At 32.5% G+C, this 17,248-nt stretch overlaps 1 protein-coding gene, 1 long non-coding RNA gene, 1 other non-coding gene and 2 pseudogenes across 4 annotated transcripts; 2 read left to right on the top strand and 3 right to left on the bottom strand.

Moving 5' to 3' along the window:
- LOC148565832 (uncharacterized) lies at window positions 1–1,791 on the bottom strand (annotated as a pseudogene).
- Window positions 1,792–9,074: 7,283 nt separating this feature from the next.
- LOC148565831 (small nucleolar RNA U3) lies at window positions 9,075–9,219 on the top strand (annotated as a pseudogene).
- A 1-nt stretch (window position 9,220) lies between these two features.
- LOC148565830 (U6 spliceosomal RNA) lies at window positions 9,221–9,325 on the bottom strand. The gene has a single exon (XR_015884210.1). It is a non-coding gene; the product is annotated as a U6 spliceosomal RNA (small nuclear RNA).
- Window positions 9,326–9,459: 134 nt separating this feature from the next.
- Window positions 9,460–10,191, top strand: LOC148565829 (uncharacterized). Its single transcript, XR_015883659.1, has 2 exons — window positions 9,460–9,574; window positions 9,653–10,191. It is a non-coding gene; the product is annotated as an uncharacterized LOC148565829 (long non-coding RNA).
- Window positions 10,192–11,082: 891 nt separating this feature from the next.
- Window positions 11,083–14,177, bottom strand: LOC107643990 (uncharacterized). 2 transcript variants are annotated; one of them, XR_015883656.1, is made up of 3 exons: window positions 13,380–14,171; window positions 11,733–11,821; window positions 11,083–11,174 (listed from the first exon to the last, which is right to left on the bottom strand). XR_015883656.1 is itself a non-coding variant. In XM_016347752.3 (2 exons), exon 1 carries the CDS (start codon window positions 13,953–13,955, stop codon window positions 13,389–13,391), a length of 567 nt encoding a protein of 188 aa, XP_016203238.1. In that variant the 5' UTR covers window positions 13,956–14,177; the 3' UTR covers window positions 11,519–11,821; window positions 13,380–13,388. The 2 variants fall into 2 exon arrangements, 1 of the variants encoding a protein (XP_016203238.1); XM_016347752.3 differs by lacking the exon at window positions 11,083–11,174 and having other exon boundaries at window positions 11,519–11,821; window positions 13,380–14,177.
- Window positions 14,178–17,248: the final 3,071 nt, after the last annotated feature.

Raw genomic sequence — 17,248 nt, 5'->3', positions numbered from 1 at the left:
TTATATGAATGAAGTGAGTAGAGAAATAAGTACCTTTTGTTGGTCAGACATGAAGGTGCATCTCATTAGCTTGTCACTACCAAAGTCATCACACAGATTCGTGAGAAACCAAGTCCATGTGTCCTTAGTCTCTGCTTCAACCACTGCGTAGGCTATCGGCAGTATCTGGTCGTTCGGGTCCCAGCCAATAGCCGTGAGAAGTTGACCTCCATATGGTGTCTTGATGAAGCACCCATCAAGGCAAATTATTGGTCTGCAAACCATAAAACTCTTCTTGCACTCATCAAGGCACACATAGAGTCTTTGGAACTTTGGCCTTAAATCCACACCCGGTTTTGGTCTCTTAGAAGCAAACTCAGGTGGTCTCTCCACTTGCAACTTAACTGTAGAACCCGGGTTAGACCTCAGCAATTCATGACAATAGTCATACAGTCTCCGATACTGCTCTATGTACGTTCCTTGTAACTCATCAAGTGCAAACTGCTTAACCCGGGCAGCTTTAGACTTAGTTAGCTCTACATTCCACTTGCTGTATGCTTTCTTCATTAGCGTGGAGAGCTTTATTTTTGGATTCTCAGCGATCTTTTTTAGAAACACCTTGCCCAACCATTTTGTATGCATAATTCCAATTTTCAACTCTCTAGAACAGCTATGCTTGTTATGGCAGCTGGTTAATTGCCATGTTTGCTCATTCTTAATCTTCCCACAGTATGCAAACCAGTTACAACCCTCCACACAAGTGACCTTCACTCTCCAAAGATCAACCTTATCAAACCTTAAACCCCTCTCAGTGTGTACAGCATAGGCAGTGGCACGATCCTTGAACTCTTCTCTTGAGACATAAAGAGTTCCAACCTCCCACTTGTACTCACTCGTGTCCTTTAGCTGCTTGTGCAATGGATACTTCTTTGCAACACTATTTCCATTCTCATCATCATCAGTAATAGGCATATCTAGGAAATCTTCAGAATCATATCCTTCTTCCTCATCACCTAAACCTGCAACAACCTTCTCCTTACCTTTGGCACTCCCACTAGCTTTTGCTGCATCTGTTTAGGTTTCAGTTGATGCAGCCTCGAATCTATCCCCTACCCTGATGTTGACATCTACTAAGCCCTCTGCCCCTTCCTTATCATCATCACTATCACCAAACACAACTTCGGCAGCACTATCTTCTGAACCATCACCATTTCTGGAATCAGAACTCCATGAATCACAACTATCATCTTCACCACCCTTGGGTTCATAGTCCTCGTCCTCACTACCATCACTACCCTCTCCTTCCTCATCTGATTCATCTTTGTTACCCACAATTTCTTCCTCCACATTTGGGCCAAAATTTTTCTCCACCTGTCCAACTGTTTGGGCCTCACTTGTAACCATTGGGCCCTGCCCATCAGATCCACCACCCTTCACTTGCATGTTACTTTCAATACTCCCTAACAAGTGTACATCTTCAACCACCTCATGGATATCACTTGTTTTGTGAACTACAAACAGCTCCACCATATCCTCCCTAACCCCAATGTTAGCCATATTCATTGCATCTTTATCAGTTCGCAGCATCCTTAAGCCTTCTTCTGTATTCTGATCCTGTGATTTGTACCACATTGCAGCAATATCTTTCTTCAAATACCCTTGTCTGCTCACTATGTCATAAACCTCAATCAGGCTCCATTCATCTTCATTGCAGTAGTCTATGACAGTTATCTCCCCACCCAAATACTTCAATTGCCCTCGTTGAAGTCCAAAGCTACCATGGTGGTAAACTTTGACACTAAAATAACTCATCCTAACCAACAGACCCTGTTACAACAGGCAAACATAACGAAACAACATCAATCGCAGGCACACATTCAATCACCAGAAAACATAAATTCATGCCCTAACTAACATAAGCAACAAACATTTTGCTGAGAATACAAAAAACCAACTAAACCCTAAAAATGCACGCAATCTCATACATTGCCGGCCATCTTTTCTTCATGGAACTACTCAATAAAACCCCAAAAAACAAATTTTTTTCAAGTACATACCTCGTCGCACGATCAAACTCTGTCACCACAACAAAGGTGTAAGCTTTCATGCAAAACTCCCAAAAACGATCCGCCAACTACCTTGCAGCACCTCCCTACGGTCAGCCTCGACGAAGAGAAAAAACGTGTGTGGTAACCAGAACTGGAATCAAAAACGTTGGGTAGAGGTGCTGTGATTCTTCGACGTTTCGTATTTGCTATAGTGAACGGTATATTGGGCGCGAAGAGGTAGACGTGTGTATCTCAACCTTTGGGCTTACTCACTTAATGTCCACGTGTGTAACGCCGTTAACCAAATGTTAGTAATTTGGATGGTAGGACAACATTGATTCGATTTAGAAATGTTTGGGACACAAATAGGACGTTTAAAATGTTAGGGATAGGTTTGAGACTTACCCCAAACGTTGGGGACATAAATGATACTTTACTCTTTTATCTTTTTACAAAATAGTGTGCATGACTAAATTAAATATTAGGATAAGTTTCATTTGTATCATATCAGAGATTTAGATAAGTTAAGGTGTTTGCTTTGATTAAATTTTACTATTTTGACAAATCTAAAATCTAATGGAGATTTTTTTATTATTTGTTGTGTTTTGTTTTGTTTTGTTTGATAATGGTTTTGACTAAATCAGAATGCATAATACTTGTTTTAACTATGAGTAATCTTGTTATGTAATGTTTAATAATGGTTTTTTTATTGTTTTATTTTGCTTTTATTTAAGAAAATATAAATTTTGAAACCATGAGTAATCTTATTACTACTGAAGCTGGTTCTGAGGTTGCTCAGGTCGAGGTTGATGAACCTAGTTCGAAAAGAGCTAGACCAGCAACATCTGATGTTTGGAATTTTTTCAAAAAACTCGGTCCAGATAAGGATGGAGTAGAACATTCTGAGTATAAAGGATGCAATAAGGTGTTTAAAGCTGAAGGTAAGCGATATGGCACATCTACTCTAAAACAACATCTTGATAGTTGTACTCAAATTAAGTATGAAGATATTGGTCAGACTATAGCGAAATTTCAAAATAAAATGGGTTCACTTAAGATTGATTCAAGAGTCACTAGGGATATGTTTGCTTCTTATATAGTTGCTGGAGATAAGCCATTCAATATGGTTGATGATAGGATATTTAGAAATTGGGTGAAATATATGAGTCCAACTTTGAAACTTCCTACTAGGAATATAGTTAAGTCTGATATAGTGAAAGTTTACAAGAGAGAAGCTGCGAAATTTAAAAAAATTTTAATTTCCATTCCAAATAGAATTTACTTAACATTTGGTCTTTGGACATCCATGAACAATGGGGGCTTTATTTGTTTGACTGCACATTTTGTTGATGAGAACTAAAAATTACAGAATAAAATTCTCAATTTTTATCATATGCCTCATCCTCACACGGGATTTGAGTTGTCTTCTAAAATTTTTACGCTTTTGAATGAGCGAAAAATTGACAAAAAGATTTTTTTTTCCATTACTTTGGATAATGCTTCTTCTAATGATACTTGTGTTGATGATCACTTGAAAAGTACTTTGGATGTGCATGATTCGTTGTTATGTGGAGGTGAATTCTTTTATATTCGTTGCTCTGCTCATATTTTAAATCTTATTGTTCAAGATAGAATGAAAATAGCTGGTGATGCAGTGCATAAGATTAGAGATTATATTAAGTATCTGAGAAAATCTAAAAGTCAGAAAGTTAAATTTAAAGAATGTTTTACTGATATTGAGGGATTTGAGTATACAAATGCATTATGTTTAGATGTTCCTACTAGATAGAATTTACTTTATGCAATGCTTGTAAGTGCTATTCCATATAAGAAAGCTTTTGAAATGTATAAAGTGAAAGAAGTTGAATTTAGGGATATTTGTCCTTCATCAGATGAGTGAAAAAGAACTAAAAAGATATGTGATTTCTTGTTACCATTTTATGAAATTACTAAGTTGATGTGTGAAATTTCTTACCTAACATCTAACTTGTATTTTTACAAGTTTAGCAAATTCAGCTTATTTTGATGAATAGTCTGAAGAATGATGAAGTGCTTATAAGGACTATAGGAGAACAAACGATTATCAAGTTCAAGAAATATTGGGATGAATATAGTATTGTTCTTGTATTTTTGGGACAATTCTTGATCCTAGATTTAAACTCAATATTTTGGCTCATTGCTATAATAAGATTGATCCTATTAGTATGCTAAAGATAAGGTAGAGCATGTGAAGAGTACTTCTACAAGCTTTTTGAGGTTTATGACTATAATTCCTCTACAATTGTAGAAAGTACTTCTCAAGCTCCAAGTATGGTTTCTCAAGCGACATCTTTTGCAATAGGAACTCAACTTATTAAAATTGTTGGTGTAAGTATTTATTTTTTTTTATATTTACTCTACTTGGTTATATGTATTTTTTATTGTTCATTTTTTTTATTCATATATTATTTGCGATTCAAAGGATTTGATGTCCTATAATTAAGAAGCTAAAGTAAAAAGTGGAAAGAAGTAACTTGATGTTTATTTGAGTGAGGCAACATTGTTTGCAATGATGCAATCATAGATATTTTGCAATAGTAGAAAGACAACCATCATCGTGTTCCAACACTATCATTAATGACACGAGATTTGTTGAGCATTCCTATTACTACTGTGGCTTCAAAATCTGTATTTAGCATAGATTCTCATGTTTTGAATAAGTATAGAAGCCGTTTATTGCCAGATAATGTTAAAACCGTAATTTGCACTCGAAATTGGATACATGGATATGTTAATTATGGTATAATTATATTTATAATATAACTATTCGAATGATTTTGTTCATTATTATGTATTATCTTTCTAATACATTTATTTACTTTTTTCTAGAGCAAGATTTAGATGAGAAAGATATTGCAAAAGGAGAAGGTTATTTTTCAGGAGTTGGTTCCAATGATGTTATTGATCTATAAGAGAATGAAGATGAGAATTGAAGATGTTCTAATTTAGTGTTTCAGATTATGTTTTATATTTGATTGATTATGTTCTAAACTTGTAGATTTTTAATTATATGTTTTGAAAAATATTTATTTTACTTTGGACAATGTTGGTTTTATTATTTTGTTTCAAAAAATTTGGTTTATGATTATGTTTATTACATATTTATAATTATAAAGACTCTAATATTTGTGAATTTAAAAATTATAATTTTTTTATGTTTTTAGAAATTATAAATTTATTAAGATGGTTGTGAAATTATATATATAATTTAATACTTAATAATAATAATAATAATAATAATAATAATAATAATAATAAAAAAAATTTGACGGGTTTGACCCGCCAACCCACCGTAAGGCGGGCGGAGTGAGGTTTCAAAGAAATAATAAAAAAAAATCGTTAACTTTATTCAAAAAAATAATTAAAAAAACAACTAAAAATACTTATGCATCAGTATACTTAAACTCACGAATTTGATAACCTTAATTTACTGGAGTCGTCCAGTTTGAACCGATTCACCAGCTTTTTTCATTTGTTCTTGGCAATGCGGTTGAAATCCTAATCAACACAGGGTTCATTGTTGTTTTCTTTTCCCTTAAGTTTTAGCTTAGTATACTGTTTTATGTTAGATTGTTCATGTGGATGATTTTGGGTTCAATACTTCTATTGAATTGACACTATATATAAATGGAATATATCAATATAATGTATCCTCCCATATGGACACAGAGTTAACACTCAAATTGAAGATTATCCATTTTTTAAATTGATTTTTAAAAGATTAAATTAGTGATATTAGTCACAAATAATAATATATTATATTAAGTGTAACGTAATATGATGATCATAATATAACATAACATATTAATATTATGTATCACAAGATAATTAGTTAACATATTATGTCAGTGATACTTGACATGTCATATATAATTTGACATGTCATAAATTTATGTAGAGTCAAATTAGTCCTAAACATATATATGTAAATCATTTTTATTTCTAAAATTTAAAAAATTGATCAAATTAATTTTTATATAAGTCTCTTTTATCTTTTTCATAATATTACATTTTTAATATTTCTTAATCTTACTAATTTGAATATCATTTTTTACACTAAATAAAATTTTTTTCACATAAAATAATAGAAATAATTAAATTATTACAAATTTATTTTCTTATTTGTATTTTTAAAATTGACATTTTTAATTTTATTTTTTTAGTGAAATTTTTTTATTTAAATAATTGTATCAAACTATTATTAATTATATACTAAAAGATTTAATTTTTTGGATCTCAATAAATAAATATAGTAGTTATTTTAAAATTTTAATCTTTTTTTAATTTATACGATAGAACTCAATGATCGAAAAACCGATTTGGATTATTCGTTGAACCTTAATATCGTAATCTAGTTTTTTTAAATATTATTACTATTTAGTTAGCGTCATTTTTTTCTATCTTCTTTCGATTGTCAGATTTTTTTTTAATTTAATTTGTTAAAAAAAATTTGAACTAAAACAAATATAGAAAAATGAAAATGGACAACTAGTGATAAATTAGAATAAATTTGTGTGAGATCCAAAAGATTAAAATTTTAAAAATCTAAAAAATTAACATTTTTAGTATATAATTAATAATAGTTTGATAAAATTATTTAAATAAAAAATTCATTAAAAAATCTAAAATTAAAAAATGTAGAATCTAAAAATATAAATAAAAAAAATAACTTTGTAATAATTTGATTATATTTATTATTTTATGTAAACAAAATTTTGTTTATTAAAGTGTAAAAGATGTGATTAAAATTAGTAGGATTAAAAAATATTAAAATTTAATATTACAAAAAATAAGAAAATTTTATATAAAGACTGATCTGATTAATTTTTAAAATTTTAGGGACGAAAATGACCTATATAAATTTATTGAGGAACTAATTTAATTATAAATAAAGTTATGATATGTCAGATGATACTTGACATATTATATATCATTGATATGACACGTCAATCAATTATCTTGTAACAAGTGATATTAATATGTCATGTCATCAGACCACATGTAATTATCTGTTCGACAAAAAGACTAATTTGACACACGTTCTAATTTTCAAAGACAAATTTAAATATTAACCTAAATTTCACATAATTTGTAACCATTTATCATCAAGGTGAGGTATAGAGGTAAATGCATAAGAGCTTAAATCAATGATAAATTGATATATATGATTGGATCATATAAAAAATTTTACTTTTACATGATAAGGTGTATCTTCAAAAGCTAGGTATAATCAGTTTTTGTTTTACATGTTATGTTGTATTATGGTTGTGCCTTAATAATATCTTGAGAGGCTTTGTTCCTCCGTTAAATTCTCTTAATATAATGATTGCTGGTGTTAAGAACTTGTTCTCTTGTAAAGCTTGAGGTTCGTTCTTTTTCTTTCAGTGTAGTGTTGTTTTTGGTTGGCTTGATGGGATGTAGTTTATTCGAGGTTCGTGTGGATGATTGGTTTGAATGATGGTGTTGACTGTTGACTGTTGACTGTTGACTTAATAGCAAACACTATATTGTTGAATCTTATATGAATATTAAATAATTCACTATATCTGTGAAATTTTAATATGAGATGATTCTATTTCCATAGTTAGATAATTTACCTTGTATGTCTATGATACTGTTTTAATATGAGATGATTCTTATATTTTTATCTTCCATGTATTGTTTATCAACAGGTAAAGTGTGCGAATTTAGTTTAATACGCTTTTCGTTCTCTTTCGCTGCTTTATGTGTACGAAATAGTAAAATTTAAAGGAGAACAAGGAAACTATGACAAACAGTAAAGGTATTATTTGATATATGTAATTGATCTCAGCTAGTGAAATAAGGGAAAATTTTTTGAAATAAAATAAAAAAATCATTATTTTTCAAAAACAATTATTGCATCTATATTTAGCGAGATCTAACTTTTTTTTTTATGTATCAGCAAGTTTGTCTGTTGCATCAGCGAACTTGCAAATTTGTTGAAGTTTTGTAGGGACGAACTTCATTAAAAGTAATAAGTTTACCCACCGGTTTGGCAAACTTACTCTTATTTTTATACATTTAGATCATATTGATATATTTTTATTTTTTATTTAATGTAATTTTATTCACAAAATTTATTATTATTTTTTTTTGAAGTGCATAGAGCTCAACACCGTCAGGTGGAGCATTGGAAAAAATAAAACATAAAACAGATACACAACACATCAAAGACTCCAAGAAACCCAAAGACCCCGAGTTATCTTCGACATTGCCATCAACAACTACAAGGTGCAACAATTTTTAATTTAAAATTTAAATTAATAATTTAATTCAATTTGATAAAAAATAAATAAACATAATTAAGTTTAACCCGATAGCATTTAGCTAGTTTAATCTTCTTGCTCATAATGTAAACTGGCAATTTCCTTGTCCACAACTATTTATGCTTGTTTATCCTGTGTCATGAAAACTCTTTTGACTTGTTCTTCACACAAGGTTTTGCTCATTCCAAGTCGCTTTCAGCCATTTGATGATTTGAAACTTGCATTGATATATATATCCCTTTAGTCAAGTTGAGCTATGAACAAATGACAGATCAGTTTTAATAACAAGAAGCACTTTGGAAGAGCTAAAGAGGCCACATAACTTACCAAACGCAAGAAACAGAAGATTCACACACACCTACGGTTGTTTATCCAATCACCATGATTCCTACACTGCAATGGCTAATCTCATGCTGTTGTTCACTTCATTCAGCACCAATGCTGTTCCATAACCATACTTCTCTGTGCCAAAGTTATTTGAGACTTGAGAACTAACCACGTGCATATCAGACATAGTATTAGAGAGAAGTATCAGCAGGGTTCAAAACACATTTTTAATTTGGGCATGCATTTTAATCAGGCAACAAACAGCAGATTAAGAAGAATCTAATGTGGTTAAATTTTAAGATGATCTGGATTTCCAAAGGGTAAGCTTAGTCTTACATCGGCAGCATTCTCAAAACAGAAGCAGGTTTTAAGCTAAACACACAAATCACAAGTTATGACTTTACTTGAACAGGATCTGTTCAATAGGTTTGTACCTCTGTATCCTTGAGTATTAAAAAAACAGGAACTGAAGTCTGGGCGATGAACAGTGATTGTGAGATCGGTGGATGATCGTTCTTTCCACGGTGTTCTGACAGACCTAAAATAGTTCTTTTACAATTTGTGCGCGTCATCCTTGCACAGGGCCATGTTAATCTTCTATGTATCGTTCCAATTATTGCTTTCTCAAAACTCCGGGCGATGTGAGACTTGTTTGCCATTCCTTTCTCGACACTCAATAAAAGTGGAGTTTTTTTACAACTCAGGCTCGAAAAGGAACACAAAGGAAATCACACACTGCATTACAGCTTCAATTTTGGTATTGCTTCATTTTCAGAGATATATATTGGACAGGGTATAGATGCCATTGGTCTCATAATTACCCTACAGCAGGTACGGAAACAAGGAAATAGTTCAAGATCTAGTCATGGGTCTGAATGGCTCTGAATTTTTTCAGTAAGTTCTAATTTCACTTTTTATCTATACAAAAACCATGTGTATTTTTCACTATTTCATCTTCCTTCTCCCTCTCAGATCTTCTCCTGACAGATGTTTTGGGTCCCCTATGGCATCGTACTCTATGTTTAGGTCTATGAAAGTTCCAATTCCAATAGTCACATTAATTTGGCTAGAGATGTCATCGAAGATCTGTAAACGTGGTTACTTTGAGGGATATCCGAAGATAAGAATGGAGATGGGGCATCCGTGACATGGAGATAGAGATCACCCTATGATGAATTTTAGCGTGGGAATGAAGACTACATCCCTATTTCGAGATAATTATATTTCAATTAATTTAATGGGGATCTCTGCTACTTCAAATAGAGCTATTGCCATAGTAAAAGTCTATTAGGTGTATGAGCTGGCTTGTGTTTGTTGTATTTAGATTTCTTCTATACTCATTGAAATTGCATAGTTAGCAATAATATAAGCAGGTGCTAAGTATATTTCAAAATGCTGGATGTTATTATTATAGTAATGATAATGTATAAATTTTGTGCCACAAAATGGACAAGAAAGTATATTGTACCAATACTTTTATGAAATTTTATTGTAACATCTTTTCTCGGCTACATTGTGTCACAGTGCAACGTGTATTGTGTGATAAAGGGGTTGTTGCATTCAAGGACATGGTGAAATAGGACACCGAGGTCGAGATACTAGTGTACTTCCATATTTCTCTGTTTATAGCAACCAAACATCTCTGTATAGTGTATACATCTATATTTATTTATGTCTGAGACACTAACCAAAATTATTACTTTAGAATTATCTGGGTTAGGCGGTCCTGTGAGAAGAAAGATGTTGATCTTGCAATAACCGTGTTGAACTTTTTAAACTGTGTACATTTTCATTTATTGTTTATCCTCAAGGTAATTTAACACGTCATAGCAAGGGATAAATTAATGTCTTTGACTTATCAATGTCAAATGTTTAAAAACTTTGCTGATTGAAACGGATTTGTTTGAAATAAGATTATATCATTAACAAAATATCTTAGTTGAGTAACAAATTAGTGCCAGTTTTTTTTTTTTTTTTTTTTACCAAAGATAGGAGACTCGAACCCGCAACCTCTTAAATGAGTATGGGGAGACTATGCCATTTGAACTATTACTCATTGGGTTAAAAATTTGGAAAGATAAGAGACTCGAACCCGCAACTTCTTAAATGAGTATGGAGAGTCTATGTCATTTGAGTTATTACTCATTGGCAAATTAGTGCCAGTTTAAGCTAGACTAAATGTTACACTGACATCAGTGACATGATATATATATATATATATAACTGCTTGCTATTGATAATTTCTTTATACAAATTGTTGATAATAAATTACTCGTAAAATTGAAGTAAATTATACAAATGAGTGACAAGACAATTAACCCAACGTAGTTATCAAATTGAGAACGAAAAGTAAAAGTAAAGAAATTACGGTAAATATAAATAAATAAATTGACCACAGAAAATCAAAAGATAAATCTTTCATTACTTTCAAAATCAACTGGTAGTTTGTCATTTTCATCAGTGTCCCCCTCCAAGTTCATTCTCCGTAAGCGTACTAGCCATAATTTATGGTAAACAATTACCAAACAAAGCAATATGATGGATGTTCACGGATTTGGAATTACAAATCTCAAGTTCCACCATAATTAACATTTAAAGAAAGATGGTTGGCATCCCAAATAATCATCCGGTTGAATTAACTCATGCAAGAACAGAGAGCTCAGCATTGTTTGAAACACTTATGCTAAACTTTTTTCCTCCAAAAAAAAAAAAGAAAAAAAAAAAGAGAGAGAGAGAAGGATTCAAAGGCCTCAATAAGTTGGCAAAGAACGAAAAATATGATCAAAGAACCTACCATACCATGCTAGATAGGAATCAATGAAAAAATATGATCATAATGCAAAGAACAGATTACAGATTATTAAATAAACCGAAGGCAGGATGGTAATAAAAAAATGCTATGACAACAACCCAAATAATTAACTCCATAAAATCAAGAAGAGATGTGAATTATTGTCTGCTTTTGACATGATAATTATCATACAGCAATGCTACACAAACAACCCAAATAAACAACTACTTAGACAACTGCAAAAGCTAATGTATTTTATACCTTTACTCCTTATACAAAGACACTCCTTCATGCCTTTGGATTTGATAGCCCTTCTAAGAGAAGGTTGCCAGTAGCACTTTCAAAAATAGCTGCACAAAATACCTAACTTTCATGAATGTTTAATTTACAAATTATCCCATTTTAAAAATATTTAATTTTCTACTCATTATTCCCTCACGGTCACAGTGCTTGATTTGTAGAAGAGACTCTTTGAAACTACCTAGCTATCAGGTTGATTTAAACCGAAATCTAATATCATACAATCACTCCGAAGTATATGTATAGCATTTCATTTCTTATCTCAAAGCCTGCATAAATAACTCATTTTATAAAACCATAAACTTAGCCATCTACATACCTGCAAATATATAAACAGTCAAACTTGAAATGCTCTTGTTATTGATTCAATTTTAACTTGAAGTCATCTAATCTAAAAAATCCTAAACTATTTGTTACCCAATTCAATTATACCTTGAAATCATATTTTAGGTTCCAGTTACCTTATGAGCCAACCCAAAAGAGTAAGAGAGGTTTAACCGTTTAACCATGGAGAAGGGGTTTGCGAGGAGGGAGGGAAGGTTAGAGAACTAGAGAAGGAAAAAAAGAAGAGTAAAACTTGTGTGAGTAACAGAAGTTCCAAGACCATTTCAGATTAGATTAGGAAGTGGAGGAAATTAGAACAGCATGTGAGGTCATGCTAATAGATACTTATTTCACATCTTATATTAATCTAGAAAATCACCATTTCTTTTTAATCTCTGATAAATACAAATGGTAAGGATTGCCTAACTGTCAAATGACTAAAAGGGATATGCATCATTAATATCTATCCTAGAAGGACAGCACAGGAACATTAATTCATCAAAGCACTCCATTCGGTAATGTTGATGTCAGGGGATACTTAAAAGTACAGAGGCTTGAATGGCAAACTAAGGATTAACAGTCAAAACATTTCAAGCTCCAACGTGGGAAACAAATCATAGATTATTCCTTCAAAACGCTGTGAGCATTCTCCAAAAGTACAAATTTAGAGTCACCAATAGTTTCTTTGCATCACAATGCATAGATGTAACGAAGGCAAAAAAATATTATTCAACTCACATTCTTCCTTAATGGAAGATAAAAGGAACAAGCTATGAATCTAAGATACACTAAGTAAGCCTCACATAACCATTCTAAAGCAAAAGAATCATAGGAAAGACCAAATTCTATATAAGAACACACATCATTGAGAATACTCAAATGATGTGAGACACAATCCTCTAACACACTATAGCGCTAACTCAACATTAAGTCACCAATCTTGAAGGTCACATGAAACCCCAAGTAATGCTTATCACATGAAGGTAGAGAAAAAACACTATACTATACTAAAACATTAAGAGGAAAATAGAAAAGAAAAAAGAGAGGCCTATTAATTCTGTTATTTTCGGGAAGAGTATGTTCTTCCTATCTTTTCTAAACAAATTACACTCCCACGTAAAAAGTTACAAGCTGCTATATGAAAAGTTATCACATTGAAACCATTTCTTGCATCCATACTAATGCCATGATGAGAAACAAACACTCGGAATATGGTAGTAAAGTTCTAAGAGCTAAATCTTCCCCTGAAGAAAAAAACAATAGAACAGGAAAAGAATAAATAACCTCATTTGATCAAGATCCAAGAGCAGTGCCAAGAACAAAGGAGAAGAGCTCGCGAACGGGCGAAAACTCGACGAGGGCAATGTCAACAGCATAGCCAGTAACAGGAAGCTTCAAATCCCTCAAAACAGAGAATCCTTCGGCCATTCTGGGCTTGGGAACGTGCTTGGCAACGGAGCAATGAGGGATCCAATTGTCAACGGAATAGTCAGCGGGAACCTCAACGCCTTCTTTCCTCAAGGCATCGGAGAGCTGAGAGTGGAGCTGCAAGAGGGAAAGCGTGGGAGTGGGAGAGAGAAAGAGGAGGTTGGAGTCGCCGGAGAGAGAGCCGATGGAGGAGAAGGAGAGGGGAAGAGGCTCTTGCTTTGAAGCGAAGGGTTCGAGGATGGAGTCGAATTTGGAAGGGTCGAGGGAGGAAGAAGGGAAAGAGAAGAGAGTGATGTGAGGGCGAGAGGCCATGTCGATGAGGTGAGTGCTGATTTGGCGGCGGGCGAGGGCGTTCCATGCTTTCAGGACCTGGTTCTCCAGCGCCGGGTCCAAGTAGAGTTCGATGGCGTAACCGTATTCTTGTTGCGACATTTCTTCAAAGATTTGTGGTAATTGGGAATGGAAGTGGTTAGTTGTTGGTGGTTTGGGTTTGGGTTTGGGGGAGGGAACGGAAAAGGTTTTAATGGGGAAAGGTGTTTAGATCGACAACTGTACGGATTGAATGTGAATCTGAATGTCAATGACGCCTCGCCTCAACACACACACTTGCTCCGTTCCTCCTTGCTTCGCTTCATTTCTTCAGATCCCGGCTTTATTCTCTTTTCTTTAGCTCCCTTTTAAGTTTTTCTTTTAATTCGAGTAAAAAATAAAAACAAAAATACTATTTTAGTTTTCAATATTTAGTGTTTAATGCTTTAAAAATTTTATTCTAATTCTAAAAAATTTTAAATAAATTTAATATTATTTTATTATTTAATTTGATATGAATAATTAACATATTTAAGATTGAATATAATATTCGATTTTAGTACATAAATAAAATTTGTCTATTAATAATTATTAATATAAAAATTTTTCTATTAATTATTCAAGTCAAATTTAACTGTAGTACAATATTAAATCCATTTATAATCTTTTAGAACCGAAATAAGATGTTTAAAACATTAGAGGTCAATTTAAGAATCGATTCAAACGTTAAGGATCGAAATAATAATTTATCAAAAAAAATCATTGCATGAACTAGCACTAGTTAGATTTTTTTTTTAATATTGCTCAAATATCAAAAAGAGTGACTATTATCGTGTACAAATATTCTGTAATAGTATTTGGAGGTATAATTCGAGACGAAGTATGTCACTGATGAAATAACTATGCAAGAAATATTTTCAATATAACACAATAATCGATCACAAGAGTCTGTCATCGAGCTATATGTTGAGTTCGAACACTTGCTTTATGGGTTGAAGAGACCGATGGAAACATGGATTAAGAATGCTACAACAGTGAAAGCGGATATGAATTTGACAGCAACTATGAAATAGATTATCCAAATATAGATGACAATGATGTTGATTGCACTAATGAGACAAATGTAAAAGAAGTGGCAAATATACTAGCAAGTCAACATCCGTTAGAAGATCCGTCTTTTATGCGCGCTTTAGACCTTGCGGCTTTGAATGCACCAAAATTTTCTGAGTATGCGAATGCTAGTATGTGAATATGATATTGATAGAAGAGTAAAGTATCGTTTTTGTCCCCAACGTTTGGGGTAAGTCCTATTTGTGTCCCTAACATTTAAATCGTCCTATTTGTATCCTTAACGTTTATAAAAGTGATTCAATGTTATCCTACTATTAATTATACTAACAAATCAGATTATATTTTTCAATTATTCTCACTTGGATGTATTCATTCTCAATTAGGTCTTACTTGGATGTGTTTGATTTTAATATTATACCAACTATTTGTGTTTATATTCAATTATGTCCCTAGAAAAGTGAATTATGTAAATGTTGTAGGAATTAGTTTCAACATTTGATGAGCTATTTTCGGAGTAAATCATCGATTCTATCCCAGATATTTGTATTCTAACTTCAAGAAGAGCTTTTTAAAACTCAAACTAAAGCGTTCATGATGTGTAATTGATGGCAGGATAACATTGAATCACTTTTACAAACGTTATGGATACAAATAGGACGATTTAAACGTTAGAGACACAAATAGGATTTACCCCAAATGTTGGGGACAAAAACGATACTTTACTCTTGATAGAATATCTATATTTTTCGTATTTTAAGATGATGATTATACTGTGGCTGCTAATTGTAATGTATACTTGTTTTTTGTGGTATTGGTGGAGATTTACCTATTATTGCAAACGGCGAATTTGTTATTGGATGGAATTCAGTTCTAGAGAGATTGTGATCACATCCATCAAAGACTATATGATTTGTAGAGGAGTTGACTATCGGGTATACGAGTTTGAACTAATGACATTTTATGCCAAATGTGTACAGTATGAAAATAATTGTGATTGGTTTATCAGAGCTAGTTTGGTCTGAAAGAAATATTGTTGGAAAACAAGACGTCACACCTACATCAGATCTACCATTTTTTAGGACCACAGTAAGCTGGACTCAGACACAATCACAGAAGCGATAAAACAATCAGTGTAAGCTGACCCATTTGTTGTACGCTACAATCTAATTCAAATTTTTAGGACCTGTCAAGACATTGTTTATGCACACCACCAAGATCCTTTGTGACTCTCGGAACGCCTTGTTGCATACCGAACTGTCTCATCACTCTGTCGGTGGAATGCCACTCCACATACTCAAATGAGATAACAGGAATTGTTACATTCCATGTTGGTCCAACGTTGCGGATATCGACCGGAACTAGGTGGGAAGGAAGCCAACCGTGATTGTATAAATCACATACGAATTGCATCAATACGGGAAAGAACACATTTTAGGACAACTTACAAGTACAATGGATGCGAAGCATTGTGAATAAAGATTAAATGACAATGAATATATGAATCCATACCCTAACAACATCATCCACTATATCCAATATCTCCATAAACCGTCTTGTCCAATTTTTGTAATCATTTGACAGAGATATCCAATCAACGCACTTGTCGATATAAATTTCATTATTCAAGTAAGTAAGTAAGTTATTATGTGAAATCAGTAAAATGAACTAAAAAGTGTAAATTTAAGACAAATACGCATCACATTATACAAAGTAACATATACCAGTAAGCTAATGAAAACCGTGAGAATTGGAGAACCGGAGCTAATAAAGACATTTGCTCCCAAGCCCATACTTGGAGAAGAAGTACCAGGCCATCTATGTCCTTAAAATCAAAATATGTTGCCCAACACAATCATCAATATAAGTGGGTAAGACATGTCGAACCCTAGCTAAATTCTCTTATCCAATCAAAGTCACAGAGCAATAGTAGAAATTTCCAATAATAGACTCCAGTGCCAGATTTATTACAAAATAAGGTCGTACCAAATAGCAACATAAAGCGAGCTTTGATATACTTTTGTATGGCAACAATATCAATCAAGTCTACTCCACTTTTTATACCTTCTAAGTTACGTCAACTTAATGAAACTTTTCCGACAATCCTTTGGTGTGGGTGCACTTCCAAATTAATCCGTACACTCTTTCGCTAGGAGGTTGTAACTGCTTATCCACTACAAGAAAAAATAATATTTGTAACAAAAAAGTTGTTACAAAGTTGTTGCCATATATCCCATTACAAAAAGTTTTTGTAACAAAAAATGAAATATTTATAATACAAAGTAATATTTTGTAATAAATTTTTTTAATACAAAAATAAAAATTTGTTACAAAAGCGGTAACAATTT

The sequence above is a fragment of the Arachis ipaensis genome, chromosome B5 (assembly GCF_059453495.1).
Source record: "Arachis ipaensis isolate K30076 ecotype BB chromosome B5, ASM5945349v1, whole genome shotgun sequence".
Lineage (NCBI taxonomy): Eukaryota > Viridiplantae > Streptophyta > Magnoliopsida > Fabales > Fabaceae > Arachis > Arachis ipaensis.
The sequence above is the reverse complement of the archived record's forward strand: the minus strand, read 5'-3'. Positions and strand labels throughout refer to the sequence as shown.

Coding starts and splice junctions, on each gene's coding strand:
- LOC107643990 (XM_016347752.3), bottom strand. CDS start 13,955: ATGTCGCAACAAGAATACGGTTACGCCATCGAACTCTACTTGGACCCG.